This window comes from Pristiophorus japonicus, chromosome 15 (assembly GCF_044704955.1).
Source record: "Pristiophorus japonicus isolate sPriJap1 chromosome 15, sPriJap1.hap1, whole genome shotgun sequence".
In the NCBI taxonomy this organism is placed as follows: Eukaryota; Metazoa; Chordata; class Chondrichthyes; family Pristiophoridae; genus Pristiophorus; species Pristiophorus japonicus.
This window is the reverse complement of record NC_091991.1, coordinates 161,711,518-161,735,140: the sequence shown is the minus strand read 5'-3', so window position 1 is coordinate 161,735,140 and position 23,623 is coordinate 161,711,518. Positions and strand designations below refer to the sequence as shown.

At 42.3% G+C, this 23,623-nt stretch overlaps 1 protein-coding gene across 1 annotated transcript in view; it reads left to right on the top strand.

The window, feature by feature from the left end:
• The window catches only part of LOC139281628 (eukaryotic translation initiation factor 3 subunit B-like), a 25,750-nt gene extending 2,127 nt beyond the window's left edge, over positions 1-23,623 (top strand). Inside the window, exons 2-11 of the mRNA XM_070901772.1 lie at positions 973-1,183; positions 3,070-3,142; positions 11,269-11,391; positions 13,055-13,133; positions 14,518-14,656; positions 17,228-17,353; positions 19,480-19,557; positions 20,414-20,522; positions 21,486-21,602; positions 23,148-23,623. Of these exons, the coding sequence (XP_070757873.1) occupies positions 973-1,183; positions 3,070-3,142; positions 11,269-11,391; positions 13,055-13,133; positions 14,518-14,656; positions 17,228-17,353; positions 19,480-19,557; positions 20,414-20,522; positions 21,486-21,586 (1,039 nt within the window). The 3' untranslated portion in view covers positions 21,587-21,602; positions 23,148-23,623. The remainder of the gene's footprint in view (positions 1-972; positions 1,184-3,069; positions 3,143-11,268; positions 11,392-13,054; positions 13,134-14,517; positions 14,657-17,227; positions 17,354-19,479; positions 19,558-20,413; positions 20,523-21,485; positions 21,603-23,147) is intronic.

Genomic DNA, 23,623 nt, shown 5'->3' with positions numbered 1-23,623 from the left:
CTTCTCTCTTTCCCCCCCCCTTTCTCTCCTTCCCGTCCTCACTTTCTCTCCCTGTCCCTCTCTTTATCCCCCCCCACCCCCGCCTCTATCTCCTTCCCCACCCACATCCCCTCTCTCCTCCCCCCACCACCCCCCCCCCCACGCGCTCTCTCCTCCCCCCCTCTATTGTCGTCCTTGCAGCCAATTGTTCTACATCATCATCATCATAGGCGGTTCCTCAAATCGAGGATGGCTTGCTTCCACATGAGTTCACAGATGTTGCAATGAAGGACCCGATATTTTAGTCCTGAACTCCAATTGAAGGGGTGGAAGATGCCTGTGCGTGGATTTTTCTGTGCATGGGCTTGACAGAGCTAGGCCAGTGATGAGTGTTAACCAGGACGACTAGAGACCTGCTCTGCTGCACAGAGCTAGTGCGCACACATCAGTGTGTGCTGCCCCTGGGCCCCGTACCCTCATTCACCACACCACCGCCATGATCCCTTACCGCTCCTCCGCCACAATCTCATGCCACTCCTCCGTCACAATAACATTCACTGTATCTCCGCCATGATCTCTCTCCGCGCGTCCGTATCAAACATTTGCCGAACCTCCGCCACAATCACTCGCCGCACCTCCACCACGATCTCTCATCATTCCTCAGCTCCGACCTTCCCGTTCCTCCGCTGTACCTGGATCACCGCCGATGTTGCTGCCCATGCTCCAAACGGCGATCTGGGTTTTGATGACATCGTCGCACACTTGTAGCAGTTCACGCTAGAAGTTGTAGTGGTATGCTCTTTTATGTCCCCGACCTGCAGTGTTGTCCTCTTGCAGGTCATGGGGTCACAATGTTCTCGGCCTGCACTCCAGCTCTTTTATGCCCCCAACCTGTAGTGGTGTCCTCTCAGGTCGGGGGGCCATATCATAATTTTCAAGTGCACAAAATAGCAATTGGGGCTATTTTTAATTAGATTATCTGTTTTTCACCAGAGATTTCTCGTGGTCTCCAGGTGATAATGTTATTGCATTCTGGGTACCAGAGGAAAAAGATATTCCAGCCAGAGTCACACTAATGCAGTTTCCAACGCGGCAAGAAATGAGAGTGCGCAATCTTTTCAATGTGGTGGACTGTAAATTGCACTGGCAGAAAAACGGAGATTACCTTTGTGTGAAAGTGGATCGAACTCTGAAGGGTATAATGGTACGTGCATGAGCCATGGATAATGGCTGACAAAACAACTACAAATGCCCAAGAAAGGAACTGTATGTCAAAGTACTTGTTTCATGTATTGTAACTTTTGCACTCGTAAGACAGCTAGAGCAAGCACCGTCTCAAGTTTAAAAGAAAAATTATGATTGATTTTGATGAGTAAATTGGGAAAGGTTGTTTCCCGGGGAGTCGGTGACAAGAGGTGATTGATTTTTAAAATTGTCATCGCGAGTGAAGTGAAAGGTTATCAGAAATGTCTTTACACAGAAGGTTGTTGGAGCTTGGAATGCCTTGCCACAGGGAATGTTTGAGGCAGAGATCTCAGTGAAGGGAAAATTGGATAAACATTTGAAGTAGAGGAAGATGGGGGGAGAGTAGACTAGGGTTAGTGGTGTTGTAAGTGTAATGTGGGGAAATGTGAGGTTATCTACTTTGGCAGAAAAACAGAAAAGCAAATTATAATTTAAATGGAGTAAAATTGCAAAGTGCTGCAGTAAAGAGGGACCTAGGGATCCTTGTGCATGAAACACAAAAAGTTAGTATGCAGGTACAGCAGGTGATCAGGAAGGCAAATGGAATGTTGGCCTTTATTGCAAGGGGGATGGAGTATAAAAGCAGAGAAGTCCTGTTACAACTGTACAGGGTATTGGTGAGGCCACACCTAGAGTACTGCGTACAATTTTGGTCCCATTATTTAAGGAAGGATATACTTGCATTGAACGCTGTTCAGAGAAGGTTCACTAGATTGATTCTGGAGATGAGGGGGTTGACTTATGAAGGTAGGTTGGGCCATTGGAGTTCAGAAGAATGAAAGGTGATCTTATCAAAACATATAAGGTAATGAGGGATCTCGACAAGGTGGATGCAGAGAGGATATTTCCACTCTTAGGGGAAACTAAAACTAGGGGACATAATCTCAGAATAAGGGGCATCCCATTTAAAACTGAGGTGAGGAAGAATTTCTTCTCAGAGGATTGTAAATCTTTGGAATTCTCTGCCCTATTGAGCTGTGGAGGCTGGGTCATTGAATATATTTAAGGTGGAGATAAACAGATTTTTGAGTGATACGGGAATAAAGGGTTATGGGGAGCAGGCGGGGAAGTGGAGCTGAGTCCATGATCAGATCAGCCCTCATTAAATGGCAGAGTAGGCTCGAGAGGGCCAAGCGGCCAACTCCTGCTCCTATTTCTTATGTTTTTTCGTGACCAGGTGGGAGGAATAGCCTCCTGTGCTATTAAGATTTCGGTGGTCAGTGGGGAAAGGATAGCACATAGTATAAATGAAGAGCACTTGTCGATCTGGAAAACAGAATTTAATCCTTGATTGAAAGACTAATTCCTGAGTTTTTCCGTTCCTGCTGGTGAAGTCAATTCTGTATTACACAGTTCATAAGCGAGTGTGTTTTATTTTTACAATAGAGCAGATGTTTCCAGTTGGTAAGTTTGCAGCAACTTCTGCTGATGTGTGGTGGGACTCTACAGCATCCAGATGTTCTCCTATAGTTGCATTGTAATAGACTAGCCTCCGCTGGTTGGAACTGGCTTTCCCGTTCAAAAATTAATCATTCTGAAACTCATTGTTCACCCATAAGTTTTCATATAATTGTTCATTTCCCATTCAAAGGGCAACAAACGCGAAGTTTAATTATGTAGGCTTACATTTCATATGCAGTGAATGATCTCGTCTTGACGCATATATACATTTTAAATGTAGAGCTCAAATTTGTATAAACCAGATGCTTTTTCTGTAAATGTTTTGACACCGTTGAGATTTATGATTTCCACTCTGCCCCAGAGACTGTCAGTAATTGCTTTTGTTAACTGTTCTGACCTGAAGTTAATTGCCTGTATAATGTTTAGTAAGCTCTCCCTCTGCAGGGTCTTGTGACCAACTTTGAAATCTTCAGAATGAGGGAAAAACAGGTTCCTGTGGATGTTGTGGAAATGAAAGGTGGGTTGTATTAAATTGAATATTTGCTGTATTTATGTTCTCACGGGGGAGCGAAAGCCCCAATTATGACATTTCTGTGGCATTTCATGTGATATATAGTGAGTTTCTAATTGGGCGTGTTCATAGAATGATACAGCACAGAAGCAGGCCAATCGTGTTTGTGCTGCCTCTTTGGAAAAAAACAACGAATTAGTCCTATTCTCCTGCTCTTTCCCCACCGCCCTGCAAATTTTCAGCCTTCAAGTATTTATCCAATTCCCTTTTGAAAGTTATTATTGAATCTGCTTCCACCACCTTTTCAGGCAGTTCATGCCAGATCATCATAACTCACTGAGTAAAAACATTTTTTTTGTGTCGCCTCTGATTCTTTTGTCACTTACCTTAAATTTTCTACCAATGGAAACAGTTTCTCCTTATTTACCATATCAAAGCCTTTTTTGATTTTAACCATCCCTATCAAATCTCCTTTTCACCTTCTGTGCTCTGTGGAGAACAACCCAAGTTTCTCTAGTCTCGCCACATAACTGAAATCTTTTATTCCTGGTGCCATTGGAGTAAATCTCTGCATCCTCTCAAGACCTTGACATCATTCCTTAAGTGTGGTACCTAGATCTGGCCAAAATTCTCCAGTTGGGGCCTACCCAGTGTTTCATAAGGTTAATACAACTTCCTCCCTTTTTGCACACATAAGAATTAGGAACAGGAGTAGGCTATCTAGCCCCTCAAGCCTGCTCCGCCATTCAACAAGATCATGGCTGATCTGGCCGTGGACTCAGCTCCACTTACCCGCCTGCTCCCCATAACCCTTAATTCCCTTATTGGTTAAAAATCTATCTATCTGTGATTTGAATACATTCAATGAGCTAGCTTCAACTGCTTCCTTGGGCAGAGAATTCCACAGATTCACAACCCTCTGGGAGAAGAAATTCCTTCTCAACTCGGTTTTAAATTGGCTCCCCCATATTTTGAGGCTGTGCCCCCTAGTTCTAGTCTCCCCGACCAGTGGAAACAACCTCTCTGCCTCTATCTTGTCTATCCCTTTCATTATCTTAAATGTTTCTATACGATCACCCCTCATCCTTCTGAACTCCAATGAGTAAAGACCCAGTCTACTCAATCTATCATCATAAGGTAACCCCCTCATCTCCGGAATCAGCCTAGTGAATCGTCTCTGTACTCCCTCCAAAGCTGGTATATCCTTCCTTAAGTAAGGTGACCAAAACTGCACGCAGTACTCCAGGTGCGGCCTCACCAATACCCTGTACAGTTGCAGCAGGACCTCCCTGCTTTCGTACTCCATCCCTCTCGCAATGAAGGCCAACATTCCATTCGCCTTCCTGATTATCTGCTGCACCTGCAAACTAACTTTTTGGGATTCATGCACAAGGACCCTCTGCACCGCAGCATGTTGTAATTTCTCCCCGTTCAATAATAACATTACTGGGTTTTTTTCCAAGGTGGATGACCTCACATTTTCCGACATTGTATTCCATCAGCCAAACCTTAGCCCATTCGCTTAACCTATCTAAATCTCTTTGCAGCCTCTCTGTGTCCTCTACACAACCCGCTTTCCCACTAATCTTTGTGTCATCTGCAAATTTTATTACACTACACCCTGTCCCCTCTTCCAGGTCATCCATGTATATTGTAAACAGTTATGGTCCCAGCACCGATCCCTGTGGCACACCACTAACCACTGATTTCCAACCTGAAAAGGACCCATTTTATCCCGACTCTCTGCTTTCTGTTAGCCAGCCAATTCTCGATCCATGCTAATACATTTCCTCTGACTCCGCGTACCTTTATCTTCTGCAGTAACCTTTTGTGTGGCACCTTATCGAATGCTTTTTGGAAATCTAAATACACCACATCCATTGGTACACCTCTATCCACCATGCTTGTTATATCCTCAAAGAATTCCAGTAAATTAGTTGAACATGATTTCCCCTTCATGAATCCATGCTGCGACTGCTTGATTGCACTATTCCTATCCAGATGTCCCGCTATTTCTTCCTTAATGATAGCTTCAAGCATTTTCCCCACTACAGATGTTAAACTAACCGGCCTATAGTTACCTGCCTTTTGTCTGCCCCCTTTTTTAAACAGGGGCGTTACATTAGCTTCTTTCCAATCCCCTGGTACCTCCCCAGAGTCCAGAGAATTTTGGTAGATTATAACAAATGCATCTGCTATAACTTCCGCCATCTCTTTTAATACCCTGGGATTCATTTCGTCAGGACCAGGGGACTTGTCTACCTTGAGTCCCATTAGCCTGTCCAGCACTTACCCCCCTAGTGATAGTGATTGTCTCAAGGTCCTCCCTTCCCACATTTCCGTGACCAGCAATCTTTGGCATGGTTTTTGTGTCTTCCATTGTGAAGACCGAAGCAAAATAATTGTTTACGGTCTCAGCCATTTCCACATTTCCCATTATTAAATCCCCCTTCTCATCTTCTAAGGGACCAACATTTACTGTAGTCACACTTTTCCGTTTTATATGTCGGTAAAAGCTTTTACTATCTGTTTTTATGTTTTGCGCAAGTTTACTTTTGTAATCTAGCTTTCCTTTCTTTATTGCTTTTTTAGTCATTCTTTGCTGTCGTTTCTCACTAACGTTGGCCACCTTATACGCATTGGTTTTTAATTTGATATTCTCCTTTATTTCCTTGGTTATCCACGGCTGATTATCCCTTCTCTTACAGCCCTTTTTCACTGGAATATATTTTTGTTGAGCACTATGAAAGAGCTCCTTAAAAGTCCTCCATTGTTCCTCAATTGTGCCACCGTTTAGTCTGTGTTTTCAGTCTACTTTAGCTAACTCTGCCCTCATCCCACTGTAGTTCCCTTTGTTTAAGCATAGTACGCTCGTTTGAGACACTACTTCCTCACCCTCAATCTGTATTATAAATTCTGTGATCACTCATTCCGAGAGGATCTTTTACGAGGAGATCGTTTATTATTCCTGTCTCATTACACAGGACCAGATCTAAGATAGCTTGCTCCCTTGTAAGTTCTGTAACATACTGCTTTAAGAAACAATCCCGTATGCATTCTATGAATTCCTCCTCAAGGCTACCCCGTGCGATTTGATTTGACTAATCGATATGTAGGTTAAAATCCCCCATGATTACTGCCGTTCCTTTTTCACATGCCTCCATTATTCCCTTGATTATTGTCCGCCCCACCGTGAAGTTATTATTTGGGGACCTATAAACTACGCCCACCGGTGACTTTTTCCCCCTTACTATCTTTAATCTCCACCCACAATGATTCAACACTCTATTCCTCTATAAAGCCAACGATCCCGTATGCCTTTTTAGCAACCTTCTCAACTTGTCCTGCCACCTTCAAAGACTTGTGTACGCACACCCCTCGGTCTCTGTTCCTGTACCCCTTTTAAAATTGTATCACTTAGTTTATATTGCCTCTCCTCATTCATCCGGACGGTCTGCACCTGGGCAGGACCGGAACCAATGTACTAGGGGGAGTGTTTGCTAGTGCTGTTGGGGAGGATTTAAACTAATATGGCAGGGGGGTGGGAACCAATGCAGGGAGACAGAGGGAAACAAAAAGGAGGCAAAAGACAGAAAGGAGATGAGGAAAAGTGGAGGGCAGAGAAACCCAAGGCAAAGAACAAAAAGGGCCACTGTACAGGAAAATTCTAAAAGGACAAAGGGTGTTAAAAAAACAAGCCTGAAGGCTTTGTGTCTTAATGCAAGGAGTATCCGCAATAAGGTGGATGAATTAACTGTGCAAATAGATGTTAACAAATATGATGTGATTGGGATTACGGAGACGTGGCTCCAGGATGATCAGGGCTGGGAACTCAACATCAAGGGGTATTCAACATTCAGGAAAGATAGAATAAAAGGAAAAGGAGGTGGGGTAGCATTGCTGGTTAAGGAGCAAATTAAGGCAATAGTTTGGAAGGACATTAGCTTGGATGATGTGGAATCTATATGGGTAGAGCTGCAGAATACCAAAGGGCAAAAAACGTTAGTGGGAGTTGTGTACAGACCTCCAAACAGTAGTAGTGATGTTGGGGAGGGCATCAAACATGAAATTAGGGGTGCGTGCAATAAAGGTGCAGCAGTTATAATGGGTGACTTTAATATGCACATAGATTGGGTTAACCAAACTGGAAGCAATACGGTGGAGGAGGATTTCCTGGAGTGAATAAGGGATGGTTTTTTAGATCAATATGTCGAGGAACCAACTAGGGGGGAGGCCATCTTAGACTGGGTGTTGTGTAATGAGAGAGGATTAATTAGCAATCTCGTTGTGCGAGGCCCCTTGGGGAAGAGTGACCATAATATGGTGGAATTCTGCATTAGGATGGAGAATGAAATGGTTAATTCAGAGACCGTGGTCCAGAACTTAAAGAAGGGTAACTTTGAAGGTATGAGGCGTGAATTGGCTAGGATAGATTGGCGAATGATACTGAAGGGGTTGACTGTGGATGGGCAATGGCAGACATTTAGAGACCGCATGGATGAACTACAACAATTGTACATTCCTGTCTGGCGTAAAAATAAAAAAGGGAAGGTGGCTCAACCGTGGCTATCAAGGGAAATCAGGGATAGCATTAAAGCCAAGGAAGTGGCATACAAATTGGCCAGAAATAGCAGCGAACCTGGGGACTGGGAGAAATTTAGAACTCAGCAAAGGAGGACAAAGGGTTTGATTAGGGCAGGGAAAATGGAGTACGAAAAGAAGCTTGCAGGGAACATTAAGACGGATTGCAAAAGTTTCTATAGATATATAAAGAGAAAAAGGTTAGTAAAGACAAACATAGGTCCCCTGCAGTCAGAATCAGGGGAAGTCATAACGGGGAACAAAGAAATGGCGGACCAATTGAACAAGTACTTTGGTTCGGTATTCACTGAGGAGGACACAAACAACCTTCCGGATATAAAAGGGGTCGGAGGGTCTAGTAAGGAGGAGGAACTGAGGGAAATCCTTATTAGTCGGGAAATTGTGTTGGGGAAATTGATGGGATTGAAGGCCGATAAATCCCCAGGGCCTGATGGACTGCATCCCAGAGTACTTAAGGAGGTGGCCTTGGAAATAGTGGATGCGTTGACAGTCATTTTCCAACATTCCATTGACTCTGGATCAGTTCCTATGGAGTGGAGGGTAGCCAATGTAACCCCACTTTTTAAAAAAGGAGGGAGAGAGAAAACAGGGAATTATAGACCGGTCAGCCTGACATCGGTAGTGGGTAAAATGATGGAATCAATTGTTAAGGATGTCATAGCAGTGCATTTGGAAAGAGGTAATATGATAGGTCCAAGTCAGCATGGATTTGTGAAAGGGAAATCATGCTTGACAAATCTTCTGGAATTTTTTGAGGATGTTTCCAGTAGAGTGGACATGGGAGAACCAGTTGATGTGGTATATTTGGACTTTCAGAAGGCTTTCGACAAGGTCCCACACAAGAGATTAATGTGCAAAATTAAAGCACATGGGATTGGGGGTAGTGTGCTGACATGGATTGAGAACTGGTTGTCAGACAGGAAGCAAAGAGTAGGAGTAAATGGGGACTTTTCAGAATGGCAGGCAGTGACTAGTGGGGTACCACAAGGTTCTGTGCTGGGGCCCCAGCTGTTTACACTGTACATTAATGATTTAGACGAGGGGATTAAATGTAGTATCTCCAAATTTGCGGATGACACTAAGTTGGGTGGCAGTGTGAGCTGCGAGGAGGATGCTATGAGGCTGCAGAGTGACTTGGATAGGTTAGGTGAGTGGGCAAATGCATGGCAGATGAAGTATAATGTGGATAAATGTGAGGTTATCCACTTTGGTGGTAAAAACAGAGAGACAGACTATTATCTGAATGGTGACAGATTAGGAAAAGGGGAGGTGCAAAGAGACCTAGGTGTCATGGTACATCAGTCATTGAAGGTTGGCATGCAGGTACAGCAGGCGGTTAAGAAAGCAAATGGCATGTTGGCCTTCATAGCGAGGGGATTTGAGTACAGGGGCAGGGAGGTGTTGCTACAATTGTACAGGGCCTTGGTGAGGCCACACCTGGAGTATTGTGTACAGTTTTGGTCTCCTAACCTGAGGAAGGACATTCTTGCTATTGAGGGAGTGCAGCGAAGGTTCACCAGACTGATTCCCGGGATGGCGGGACTGACCTATCAAGAAAGACTGGATCAACTGGGCTTGTATTCACTGGAGTTCAGAAGAATGAGAGGGGACCTCATAGAAACGTTTAAAATTCTGACGGGGTTAGACAGGTTAGATGCAGGAAGAATGTTCCCAATGTTGGGGAAGTCCAGAACCAGGGGTCACAGTCTAAGGATAAGGGGGAAGCCATTTAGGACCGAGATGAGGAGGAATTTCTTCACCCAGAGAGTGGTGAACCTGTGGAATTCTCTACCACAGAAAGTTGTTGAGGCCAATTCACTAAATATATTCAAAAAGGAGTTAGATGAAGTCCTTACTACTCAGGGAATCAAGGGATATGGTGAGAAAGCAGGAATGGGGTACTGAAGTTGCATGTTCAGCCATGAACTCATTTTATGGCGGTGCAGGCTAGAAGGGCCGAATGGCCTACTCCTGCACCTATTTTCTATGTTTCTATCCTACCTAAATGCATTTTTTCACAGTTCTTTGTGTAAAATTGAATCTGCCATTTAACCAGTCTGTCTAAATCCTCCTGGAGGTTGTTGCTATCCTCCACGCTGTTAACTGCAATTCTGAGTTTCGTGTCATCTGCAGACTTTTAAATTATGCCCTGTGTTCCTAAGTCCAGGTCATTAATATAGATCAAGAAAAGCAGTGATCCAAAAATCAAAATCGACCCCTGGGAAACACCACTATATACTTTCCTCCAGTCTGAAAAACAGCCGTTCATCACTACTCTCTGCTTTCTGTTTCTTAGCCAGTTATGTATCCATGCAGCAACTTCCCCCAATCCCATGAGTTTGGTTTGCGAACAAGTCTGTTATGTGATAATTTATCAAATGCTCTTTGAAAGTCCATAATTTACATGAACTGCGCTACCTTCATCAACCTTCTCTGATTGCTTCATCAAAGAAGTGTCAAGTTAGTTGAAGATGATTTGCCTTTAAAAAAATCTGTGCTGGCTTTCATATATTAACCCATATTTTTCCAAGTGCCAATTCGATTTTTCCTGTATTATTGTCTCTCAAAGTTTCACCCCCGCCCCCCCACCCGACATTGGGCTGACTGGCCTGTAGTTGCCGGGTTTATCCCTCCCCTTTTTTGAACAGTTGTCTTAAGTGAATACACTAGTCTCCAGAATGCTTACTGTTTTACACTGCTTATGAAGGTGCAAATACTGAAAAATCCTCCTGTTATCCTTGATTTAACCATTAATGAACTGGATGAGGCAGTCGATCAGGATGTTGACCTCTTTTTAATTTCTTGAACCTGGGTTCCAGTATAGCAAAGTCAATTGCAGTTAAGTCTCTCCAATTTTGATATGTAAAGTATAAATGTCATTTTAATGCAAGTCAAATGCATATTGTCATGGCATTGTAGATGATTTCTGTATTTACATATGACTTCACCTGCACTTCATCAGTTGCTGTAACTGCATTCCCCATGTAGAAGAATTAATGCATTCTTTTCAGATAGAATTGTGCAGTTGGTAAAGCCATCGGCATGGAATTTAAAGATGTAGTCTTTCCAGGATAGGGAATGTTTTATTTGTTGCAGGTTAGAGAGAGCAGTTAGAGATATTGTCTACAATTCAAAGTGAAACTTTGGAAAGCAGTAACTAACTGAAGTGTCTAGAAAATGTGAATATGGTCTACTCATAATTCAAAGTTGTTAATTAATTGTATAAAAATACCTTGTGCTGTTTCATGAAAATGGCTTATTTCAATCGATTGAATAATTAGAATTTGGGTGGGAGGGTGGGGCAGAAATGTCTGAATGAACAGAAGTAGGCTTATATACTAATCTAACCCTTGACCAAATCCATTTCAAATTTTGGGGGGGTAAGCAGGGTGGGGCTGTTTGCTTAGCTTTTAGAAGTGGATACAAAAATGACATCCTTCATATGTGAAGAATTCAGCAATCTTCAGTGGATCTTACTTGAGTAAATATTTTGTTTATCAATATGTATTTTTCTTCTGCACTCGTGTTAGAGGGTATTATTGCTTTTGCTTGGGAGCCAAATGGAAGTAAATTTGCTGTGCTACACGGAGAAACGCCCAGAATATCGGTGTCCTTCTACCATGTGAAGAATAATGGCAAGATAGAGCTGATCAGTAAGTGATTCCCAATCGGATTTATTGGTGACTGTCTTGTATTTATAGCTTTGGTCTCTCCCATTAGTGAAAACATTCTCTACATCTAACCTATCAAATTCTTTCATAATCATAAAAACCTCTTTCAGGTCACTCCTGGGCCTTCTCTTTTCAGAAGAGAGACCCAGCCTCTTCAGCCTTTCCTGATAAATATATCCCCCCAGTTCTAGTATCTTCCTTATGAATCCTTTTGGCACTTTCTCCAGTGCCTCTATATCCTTTCTATAATCTGGAGACCATAACTGTGCATAGTACTACCAAGTGTGGCCTAATCACAGTTCGATACAAGTTTAACATAAGTTCTCTGCTTTTCAATTCTTACCCTCTGGAAATTAACCCAACATAATTCATTGTGAAGTATTTGAAATGTGATAAGGTGCTGTGCCACTGCAAGCTTTTCAACCCAACAGTTGTACTCTGGTGCTTATCAATGCTTGCTTATTGAAAATATAAGAGGGTGGGGAGGGGAGTTGCATTATAATTCTATCTGGATTGCACAAATGGAACCAGAGACAAGTATGTAACTTTTTTTAACTTTGAAAAAAGATTTGCAATCTAAAATAATTCCAACATGTTCTAAATGTCGTATGTAACTTAGTACATGGCTCACAATTCTAAATTTGTTTTACATCCACTCATTTGATGTAATAAGAACATAAAATTGAGATGTTAAACAATGTCATCTTAATTTCAGTCTATTAGAACAAAGGAATCTGTTCATATTTTGTGTTTGGGTAACTAATCATATGTACTGTTCACCTATTTATTGTAAATACATTCACCTCTCGGAAACATTGCCAAAGATTGAAATTTGGCCCAAAACCTTTTTTTGCTTTGTGTCTGAACGTGTATTCCTTTTCCCAGAGAGGAAAGATGACATGATTAGTCATAGGGAAAAGAGATATACAGGTACAGCGTCGAGAATCCGGAAGTCTCAGGACCGAAACCATTCCAGATTCTGTGCATTTCCGGACTTTGGAACGTCTTTATAACGTCCCGAATCTGAAAACACTTGAGCCCAGGTTCGTGTATTTCCAGACGTCGGAACGGAAATGCCCGGGGGTGGGGGGGGGGCCGCCAAGGGAAGGAGCGGAGGGTCCGGCAGGGTCTGGGGAGTTGGCGGGCGGCCCGAGGCGGGGGAAAGTTCGGCATTGGCCCGAGGCGGGGGAATCCAGTGCGGGGGCAGCGGCAGGTCTGGATTCTGGAACATTTTCCGGATTCCGGACGACGCCGCCACGGATCGTCCTGGATTCCGGAACAGTACGGATTCTTGGCGCTGTACCCGTACATTGTTTATGCATATAAGATCACTACTGGTCTCGTAGCCTGCATATATTGAGGTATGGCATTCTGTATATGATTGGTTGCTGATTTTAATAGCTAAGAATCTATAAACTACTGTCTCTAAAGCTGTTGTGCTGATGCTGGTAGTGCAATTGAACTGTTGAAATTTGTTCTTGACTGTTGCTGCCAGTTAAGTGTTACCTGCCTGCTGATAGGTGGGTGTTGTAATCATCGCTGCAGGTATTTGTTTACGTGACTGAAGAATTAGCAAGACTTGTCGGGGAAATAAACGAATGGTTGCTTCAATCTAACCAATTTTTTTTCTCATCTCTTTTCGCAGAAGTGTTCGATAAGCAGCAAGCTAACAGTATCTTTTGGAGTCCACAAGGACAATTTTTAGCACTGGCTGGTCTCAGGAGGTGAGTGATGGTGTGGTGTGGGGTGGGGTGTGAAGTGTTCAGATTAGTCAGACGTGCTGTTTCTGGTAATTAGATTTTTCTGGGTGGGCCTTGTCATGGCATTGAAACATCTCCGGGAAGAGAAGGGGTCATGGGAGGAGATGATAAACATTGTGAATTATACTCGATTTTGTCAGATATGATGCAAACCTACTTTCCTGAATCACCCATGAGGGTAAAAATATTGATTTAATGAGGCTGATCTGACAATATGGAATATACAAAAAATAAGATTATTGTAATTCAGAATTGTTTTATTACCTAAAGGATCTTCTGCCATTTTAGTTTTTGTGCATATAAGAAAAACACATGTCAGTAACTGGTGACTGGTTTGGGGGTTTACGAAGTAGTTACCCATTCAGAATGGTTCAAGAGAAAGACTGCTGGAAGACGTTTTCCTTTTTTGGTTTGCGACACCAGCAGCCATTGTATTGCAATTCACTTAGTTGTGTACTTCTGTAGAGTGCTGCATTCTGATTTGTACTGTTCGCTTACAGAGTTTGACGAGATATACATCCTCAAATGTAAAATGGTTATGTTAATGAGTACTAATCAACCCAAGTTGACATGTCCTAATTCCTAAAGAAAGAACTTGCATTTATATAGCGCCTTTCATGACCTCAGGATGCCGCAAAGCGCTTTATAGCCAATGGAATACTTTTGAAGTGTAGTCACTGTTGTAATGTAGGTTTAAAAGGAGCGGAGGTGCAGTGGCCTGGGAGCAACGTGGGGGCATACTACTTCAGGGAGAAGCGCGAGCTGGTACAGGAGAACGACGCCAGTGAAGAGTGACATCATCAAGGTCGGTGATTGGAGCGTGGGCAGATACAGCAGGAGCGGCGGGAGACTGTGGAGGGATATGATAGGGCCCAGGAGAGGCGTGAGTTCAGGCCCAGGGGCAACACGGGCCAGCCCACACTTCGGTATGTGTGCGCACTAGGCCCGTGCAGCAGAGCAGGTCTCCAGTCGTCTTGGATAACCCTTGCCACTGGACCAAGACCTAGTTCTGTCAAGCCCGTGTGGTGGCTGGTGTGCAACGGGCACCACACGTTTAAAAAAAAATCCACGCACAGGCATCTTCCACCCTTCAGGATGTAGTTCGGGACCTGGAATATTAGGTTCTTCATTGAAACACCTGTGAACTCATCCTTTTTTGGCGTGGAAGCAAGTCATCCTCGTTTTGAGGGACTGCCTATGATGATGATGATGCAGGAAAGGACGATATATGTAGTTTAAATGTATAAGAATGATGAATAGGGAACACTTGTAAATTTAGTAATGCTGTTTATAAGTTCATAAGTAAACATTTATTATTGTTTTAATGTAAAATATTCCTAATCCGTAGCATGAATGGTGCTTTGGCATTCTACGACACATCAGATTGCACGCTGATGAATGTAGCTGAGCATTACATGGCTTCTGATGTTGAATGGGACCCAACAGGACGATATGTAGTGACTTCAGTATCATGGTGGAGTCACAAGGTAAGGTTACTTGTTTCATGTCAGGATTTTGAATTTCACTTGTAGACCAGGTTGAACAGAACAGCAAGCCAAGCCTCTCTGAATTTATATTGGGGCAGATTTTGTAGTCACAGGCATCTGAATAGAATGCGAACTTACCTGATGGCAACCCTCCTTCACAAACTTGCTCTTTGACGCTGTATACTTGAGGGCAGCGGAATGGCCCACGGATCCCGGGGACGCAGCATGTGCGGAAACGGACCTGGGATCACATGGGCCTAGTACTCCAATCCTAGGAAGCGCCGAGTTTCCTCTTGTCAGGTATGTGGGAATCAGCACCATGCTTTTACAGTGCATTGTTCAATGGGATATGATCACTAAAGTTACTGTGTTAAGTTGGACATGGTAACTAATACAAGGGGGAATAAGCTGACAGAGGGGAAAGGAGGATACAGACTGGCACCTGACCCGCTGAATCCACTCGTAGAACGGGCACAGTCAATGACAACAGCACCGTGCAGAGACATTAAAAGCTTTAATGTCAAGAAATAAGATATAAATATATAGTTAGGTTTACCACTTCGTTCTTCATTTAGGATTTAGTAACTGGTGAATTTAGATTGCCCTGCACACACAAAACTGGTGAAATGACAAAATCAAGTTTCAACATCAGGATTTCAGTCAAATGTGTAAACAAAACTAACAATTTCACTTTTATGTGAGATAAATAAGCTAAATACATGCCGAATGATGCTTTGGATCTTTTGAGGTGTTGCCTTACGCTGATGCAAACCGGCCCTGTGCCCATTTGCACCAGGCCTGTTTGCATCAGCTGTAAAATATCCATATGTAATTGCTGGGCAGTTGGTGGGCAATTAGCCCAACTCTGTGCTGCAATTGGGAGTTCCAAGGCGGAGCGGATGATCGGTCAAGGCGTAACTTGACAAATCGCACGTTCGGGAATTAGCAGATGCAAAACTTGCGGTCCATTTCAAAGGCGTTATGATGGCGTACTCCTGAGAGTACGCAGTTGCACCCACCGCAAATTCTGCCCCAATAATTATAACTGGAAGTGTAGTAATGTGATTGCCACTTGGCATCTATATTCAAGGATTGCGGTCTGAACAGTGTTTGACACTTTAGTCATTTTTCAACAAGGCACCTGTCTTCTGGGGGGGGTGTAAAAATACATAATGGTCTAGAAATCCCGGGCCTCTGGTTCTCGCGGGTGCTCGACAGAAAAGGGTGAAAAAGTTGCGCACCTACCGTTTCCTGCTGCACCCTCCAGCAATTCCGGTCCTGGGGCCTTCTCTCCCTGCGCATCGGAGCGCGTGTACGTCGGGACGTCCGTATGCTGGAGCTGGAGTCACATGGCACTGGGCAGCCAATCCAGGTACAGTATTTTCTCATTCATAATGGGAACTCCGTAAGTAGCAGTTCCCATTATGATTGAGAAACACCCCCCCCGCCCCCAAACAACAAAAAATGCACCACATATTTAAGATTAGTTTAAATTAAAGTTATAAATGTCTTAATAAAAAAATATATATATATTTCTGATTTTTTACAAGTTTTTTGATTATGGTTTAAAATAAACTTACCTTAGTGGGCAGGGTTTTTAACATTAAAATGTGTTTTTAAAATTTTATTTTTATTATGTTTTTATATGTTTTAAAACTCTTCCGCCTGTAAAAGTAGGCTATGCGCCTGCTTTTACTAAGCGCAAGAGTTTTCAGGACATCCGCAGGGCAAGATGGGGGTAAATACCGGTTGTGGGGATACGGAGGATCTGTCAAGCCAGAGCTTGACAGATAGGAAAAGCCGGTTTTCAGCGCATGTGCATTGTGCGCTGAAAACCGGCTTTTGCAATGCCTTCCCGGGTCCATGTGGACCCAGGGAGGTCGGGATTTCTAGGCCATTCATACTGGCACTGGCGCCTCACTGTACCCACTCCACATAGTGATGGGATACCAGATCCCAAGAGTGCTGCAGTGAGGCAGTGCAGATGCTTCCCTGTAGAACAGGAGGGAAAGCTGATCTCCCTTGACTATCCTCTTACTTCTTAAAGTGTGCAGCTTGAAAGTTGCATCGGCAGAGGCTGGGGTAATTCACCCACCTGCCCTCACGTGTCGTCGTCTTCTTAAGTGGTCCCTCATATCGAGGATGACTTGCTTCCACTCCAAAAAGGGATGAGTTCACATGTTTCAATGAAGGACCTAAAATTCCAGGTCCCGAACTACATGTTGAAGGGTGGAAGATGCCTGTGCGTGGATTTTTTTAACGTGTGATGGCCGTTGCACACCAGCCACCACACGGGCTTGACAGAGCTAGGTCTTGGTCCAGTGGCAAAGATTGACTGAGACGACTGGAAACCAGCTCTGCTGCATGGACCTAGTGTGCACACATATCGCAGTGTGGGCTGACCCGTGCTGCCCCTGGACCCTCTCCTCTTCTGGGCCCCGAACTCACGCCTCTCCTGGGCCTTGATCAGATAATATGTTTGTGACAGTCGGTGTCAAGAAGTGTGTATTTTCTATAGCACCTGGAACAAGTGTTGTTTTGGATAAGTTACCATATGGTTTGGGTTGTTAGGTGGATAATGCATACTGGATGTGGACATTCCAAGGACGTCTCTTGCAGAAGAACACCAAGGATCGTTTCTGCCAACTGCTGTGGAGACCCAGACCTGCAACCCTGCTCTCTCAGGATCAGCTGAAGGTGTGTAACCAGCACTCATTTATGTAAAATCTGACTCTGGTTGATAAATTTCCTATTTAGCAAACTGAAATGCCTTGAAGTAGTCATGCTTCAGCAGAACCAATTGGGGGGAGGGGTGGAGGGGTTGGAAAAACTGATAAAAGATGCTTTGCCCCAAGAAAATTTGTCTTAAGTCAAGAGCATCTACATAGCTGCTTAATACCTGTAGCACTGTATCGTCAGGCTCAGAAACCCGAATACTGCAGCAAAATAGATAAACTACAAAGAATACCTCAGTTGTCCTGAGTCCACTCGACTCCTTTGTGTTTCAGCTGAGGCACTGACTTAACTCTACATTTGAACATAATTGTACCTCAACACAACAACAACCTGTATTTATAGAGTGCCTATAGCGTAGTAAAATGTCCCAAGGTGCTTCTCAGGAGTATTATAAGACAAAAAATTGACACCAAGCCACATAAGGAAAAATTAGGGCAGATGACCAAAAGCTTGGTCGGTGAGGTAGGTTTTAAGGAGCATTTTGAAAGAGGAAAGAGGCGGAGAGGTTTAGGCAGGGTATTCCAGAGCTTAGGGCCTAGGCAACAGAAGGCACGGCCACCGATGTTTGAACGATTAGAATCAGGGATACTCAAATCAGGCAGATTTAGAGGAACGCAGACATCTGTGGAGCTGGAGGAGATTACAGGGATAGGGAGGGGCAGGGCCGTGGGTTGAAATCAAGGTGTTGCTTAACCGGGAGCCAATGTCGGCCAGCAAGCATAGGGGTGATGGGTGAGCGGGACTTGGTGCGAGTTAGGAGACGGGCAGCCGAACCTTGGATCACCTCTAGTTTACGTAGGGTAGAATGTGGAAGGCCAGCCAGGAATGCGTTGGAATAGTCAAGTCTAGAGGTAACAAAGGCATGGATGAGGACTTCAGCAGCGGATGAGCTGAGGCAAGGGCGGAGACGGGCGATGTTACAGAGTTGGAAATAGGTGGTCATAGTTATGTTGCGGATATGTGGTCGAAAGCTTACTTGAACTAGGGTTGCAGCATGCATGTATGAGTTGCCCATTTTCAGAGTCTTTGTATGCTCTCAGCCATCACCAGGACAAATTTTTGAGACGTTTGTCCTTGTTAGTTAGGAGTACATGGGTAAAAAAAAAAGATGAGAAAATATCATAAGATGGGGTGAACATTGATGGTGCCGGGGAAGGCAAAAACACAATCAGAGATTCTTAGAAATGTTCCTATGGCAATCAAGCAACACTATTGTTAGCCATGATTCAATAGATATACTTAACCTAGCTTCCTCCAAATGTTAATATATTGTACATTTATACAGCTAGCTTGAAATTTAGATTTTATTGAAGGCTCAAGGATAGTATTTTAATACTCAAAAGATTGATACCATGGGAATGGAAATATCTTGCCTGCTCCTTGCATATGCTCAGGATGAAATTTGGTATACTTGCTGCATATTGTCATACATAACTTGCATACGGTCGAGCTACGTTTTGCGTGCATGCAGATATTACTTGGAACCAGGCCATCATCTTTCCTATGCCATTAGCTTGCTGTTTATAGTAAATTACTGACATTATTTCGCCAACTTTCTCTCCCGCTCCTTTCCTGAAGACACCCGTTCTTTCTGGGATGGGGTCCCACCACAGTCGAACACCCTCTGGAATGTCGACTAAGTGGTCATTCTTCATGCATAAGCCTGATGAGTACTGGCAGGTTACTTAACTGGGACATCACAACTGAGCTTGATTCTGTCCCCCATTATGTTAGCATGCAATTTTCGTTAAATGGTCACGGGCTGGAGACCAGGCAAGGGAGCTCTAGCCCAGAACATTGAGGCACTCTGGCTGTGATCTCATTAATTTAAGGTAGGCCGGGAATCTAAATGGCTCAGTCTTTGTTGCTCAGTTACATGCTGCCTTCGTCAACTGGGTGCTTAATAAAATGTATTTGTAATTAAGAAAAGTGTTTTACTGCTTATGCAATATAGTTTTCAGTGTTCAGGTAAAGGTGAATACTTCAGTGCCTCGGAGATGATTTTGTATAGCTGTTAGCAAACTCGCCAAATTAAAATTTGTATAATTTTCATCTCTTTATTAATGTTCATATATTTTCTTTCCCAGCAAATCAAAAAAGATTACAAGAAATACTCCAAAATCTTTGAACAGAAAGATCGTTTGAGTCAGTCCAAGGCCTCCAAGGTAAATGGTTATTGTTTTGTAGTAACACTGGGGGAAAAAGATCACTGAAATCTAAAAGTGAAAATGTGGTACCAGCAGGAGAGACAAGTTCCAAAAAACTGAATTAATTTCATAAAAAAGGAACTTGTTTCCTAATAATAATGATTACGTGTGATATGTAATTAGATATTTACAACTAGTCTATATTAGTTAAATAGGAGCTTTCCATAGATGTCCCTTCACTAGTGTGTTTTAACCTCATCCTCTTCCCTTGGGCAACTTGGGGATTTGCATACATGGGGAACCATGTATAACTCATGCTATAGTGTGTCAAGTGCACCATTGGTATAGTCTTGACCATAATATCTTGAGTTTGTCATTAAACACATGCTGTTCTCGGAAACTTTCTACCAATAAGAGAATTCATTATTTTGATTAAGAATTAATTGATTTTCTGCATAAATTGATTTTTTTTTAAGTCTGTCTCTTCTCTTTAGGGACGAATAAAACATCAAAATGGTCAATTGTCTTTAAGTGAGGGTACAGGTATTGAGTTTGGGTGATGGCGTAAAACGGGCACTATCGATTCAGCCGCATGTTATACATTTTCAAATGAAAATTGGGAGGGATGTATATCAACGTTGCCCATTTTACACTCACCAAAGTCAAAATTACCCCCAATGTATTATTAAAAGTGCAAATTCCTGAATATCTACTGAAAGGTGATAACTGAATGTGAAACTTCTGTTCCCCCGACTGTTTTGTTTTGCCTTTCTTTCAATAAATGTCCAATTTCATTCAGCTTTTCAGATGACTTTCCTTTATTAATTTGTGTTAAAATAGCACGTGTGTAATAGTACTCTTCATTTTTTTTAAGGAATTGGTAGATAAACGACGCAAGATGATGGAAGAATTCCATAAATATCGTGAGAAGATTGCAGAGATTTACGCAGAGCAGAAGGCCCAACGCCTGGAGCTCCGAGGAGGTAATAAATTAGTGTTTAATTTTAATAGTGAACAGTTTCACCATGTACTACTTTAGTAGTGAACTGTTTCATTCAAGTACTACTTTCATGTATTGAAATATTTGGAACTTGGGTCAAACAACCTGTGCAGATCTCCTCAGTATTCTACTTTTCTACTGTGTACAGCGAATAATAAAAAGATCCTCTATGTAGTGACAAAACTAGCTTGTGACCTGCAGTGTAATTTAGTTTTCCATTGGTCTGTTATTTCTTAAAGGGAAGCAGTGCCTGTTTAAAATGAGTTTCTTGAAAATCAACTATCCTTTTGTTGTAGAATAAAATGATTCATATTAGAAATTTGTCCATGCTGCATGTAGAAAAATACGTTAATTGTGTCCTTAATCCACTCTGTTGGTCTAGCAAGATTACTGGGGTACAAATTTTGGGTTTTATACTTCACATTTCTCAATGGAAATAAGATCCTAAAAAATTGGGGGAAGGGGACGGAAATTAATTAGAGTCTGGGTTGTGCCACAGACAACTTGTATCTCTTGGACCAGAGTCCCAGCCCATATGTTATTGTTGAGATGAAAGTTGCTTCGCTCTGTCTAAGACTCCTAGATAGCGTGAGCAGCCTTAACTTTGTTGCCCACAGCTGTCTGTAATATGACAACCTCATTTGGGATTGAATAGAAATGCCACAATGGTGCGGTACGAAATGCTCTTTGGAGTTATAGCAAAGATGTATGCGTTGAGTAAAATAGAAGGAGCTTTGCAGCAAGTGGCTGCCATATTTGACTTGGTAATGCTTAATAATTCATAAATGTGTGTCTAAATGGGAAAATGTTCCATTTCCCAGCAATAATACAGATGAATACAAAAATTTACCAAAGAAAAAATATCTGCTCCTGCATACTTGTGTTCATATATTCGTTTTAAAGTGCATGTCCCTGCAATTGAAAATTCCTGCTCATTACTTCACAGGTGTGGACACAGATGCGCTGGACAATAATGGCGATTTGGAGGAAGAGACGGTTGAGTTTTTCGTCACAGAAGAAATTTTCCCTGTTGGAGATCAGGAGTAGTCTTTATAACATACAGGTAAGTATTGTCACATAAGAGACACTGCACCTGTAAAATAAATAAATTACCACAACCAATTAGACCTTATTAAGCACAGAGTTTGGAACACAATTTATTTAGTTTAAAAGAAAAAAAAAATAATGTCTTGGATTTGTATAGTGCTTTTCATGAACACCAGATGTCTCAAAGTGCTTTACAGCCAATTATGTACTTTTGAAGTGTAGTCACTGTTGTAATGGAGGAAAATGTGCACTTCAAAGCCTGAAAAATGTTTTGGTTGTGACTTCAAACACTTCTGCTGTAATATATATTCAAATAAATGTTTATAATTGTAAAATTTGAATCTGCACATTTCAATCACTTATTGAAAGCAATTGTCCTTTGTAACATATTTTCAACATAAATTACAATTACGGATGATTTGGTTTTTTGGCAATATAAACTAGCGACTCTGAATTTTTAGCAAGAAAGACTTGCATTTATAAAGCACCTTTTCACGACCATAGAACGTCCCAAAGTGCTTTACAATCTATGAAATACTTTTGAAGCGGTGACTGTTGTAATATTGGAAACGCAGCAGCCAATTTCCAAGGTCTCAAACATCAATGAGATCATGACCAGATCATCTGTTTTTAGTGATGTTGCATGAGGAATACACATTAACCAGTACAATGGGGAGAATCCCCCATCTTCTTCGAAATAGTGCCATGGAATCTTTTATGCCCACCTGAGAGGGCAGACAGGACACCTTTAACTCCTTGTCCAAAGGACGGCACCATCCTCCGTTCTGCACTGGTGTGTCAGCTTGGATTATGTGCTTGAGTCTCGGGAGTGGGACTTGAACCCATAACCTTCTGACTCAGATGCGAGAGTGCTACTAACTGAGCCATGGCTCATTCAAGGTTGGGAGTTTAATGTTGCAGCAATTTACAAACACACATTCATATCTTGACACATTGACAGAATTTTAGCATGCCTATACATAAGGACAAATCACATTTTTGAACAGAAAAAGCTTCAGCTTGTCAAAGTTCTGTTGCAGATTATTGTAAAAACAATCCCACATTACAACAGTGACTACACTCCAAAAAAATATTTCATTGGCTGTAAAGCGCTTTGAGATGTCCAGTGGCCATGAAAGGCGCTATCTAAAAGCATGTCTTTTTTCTTTAAATAGTTTTAATTTATATTTAAGACTTACTGGTGAATTTTAACAATGTTGTATTTTTCTCTCTCCATGTCACTCTTGGTATATTGTAAGACTATAATGTAACTTGCAAGTCATTTCACAAACTTCAGTTCCCTAGGAACCGAAGGAAAGGAATTGGATCGTGGGCATTGGAACCAGAAAAAAATTAGCCGATAGCCTCTCTGACAGTACATATGTTTTCTGTAGGGCTGTAGGCTGCCAATTAGTACCAGTCCCTCCTTGAAAATTTAAACTCTGGATTTACAATATTTAAAATGGATGTGCAGATTATAACGGTTAGCAAGTAAATGGATTTATGAACTCATAAATTTTATATATGCATATCAAAACAAGTTTGGTTTCTTTTTTCCCAGTGCCACCATATCTTCAGTTGAAGCTGATTTCTCTTGCGTCACCTGGACTTGTCCTCTACATCTTGGAAGTTGAATGCGCTTCACTTTTGCAAAGATCATCACAGTGCCTTTTACTATATCAGTTTCCGCAGTGGTGATAAAGACACTGCCTTCACTTTTAATAATTGTGAATACGTTTCACTAATTAGCAGCAGCTCTGCAGTTTACTTTGTGCTACTGTCACTAGTCACTGTGGATGCTGTCTGTGGTTTGTGTAAGTATATTATTACTGAGGCACTCGAAGTTTCCTGTAACCATGGGCTATTTTTACATCCATGGTAAATTAACACAGCATTTTGTATGGAGGAATATTGAGAGTACAATAAGGGTTAATACATATTTTAGTGTGCAATTACGGCACTACAGTGGACTGTATCCTCCTCCATTCAGGTTATATTTGACGTCTAATGGGATAAAATAAAGCTTAGTATCATTGA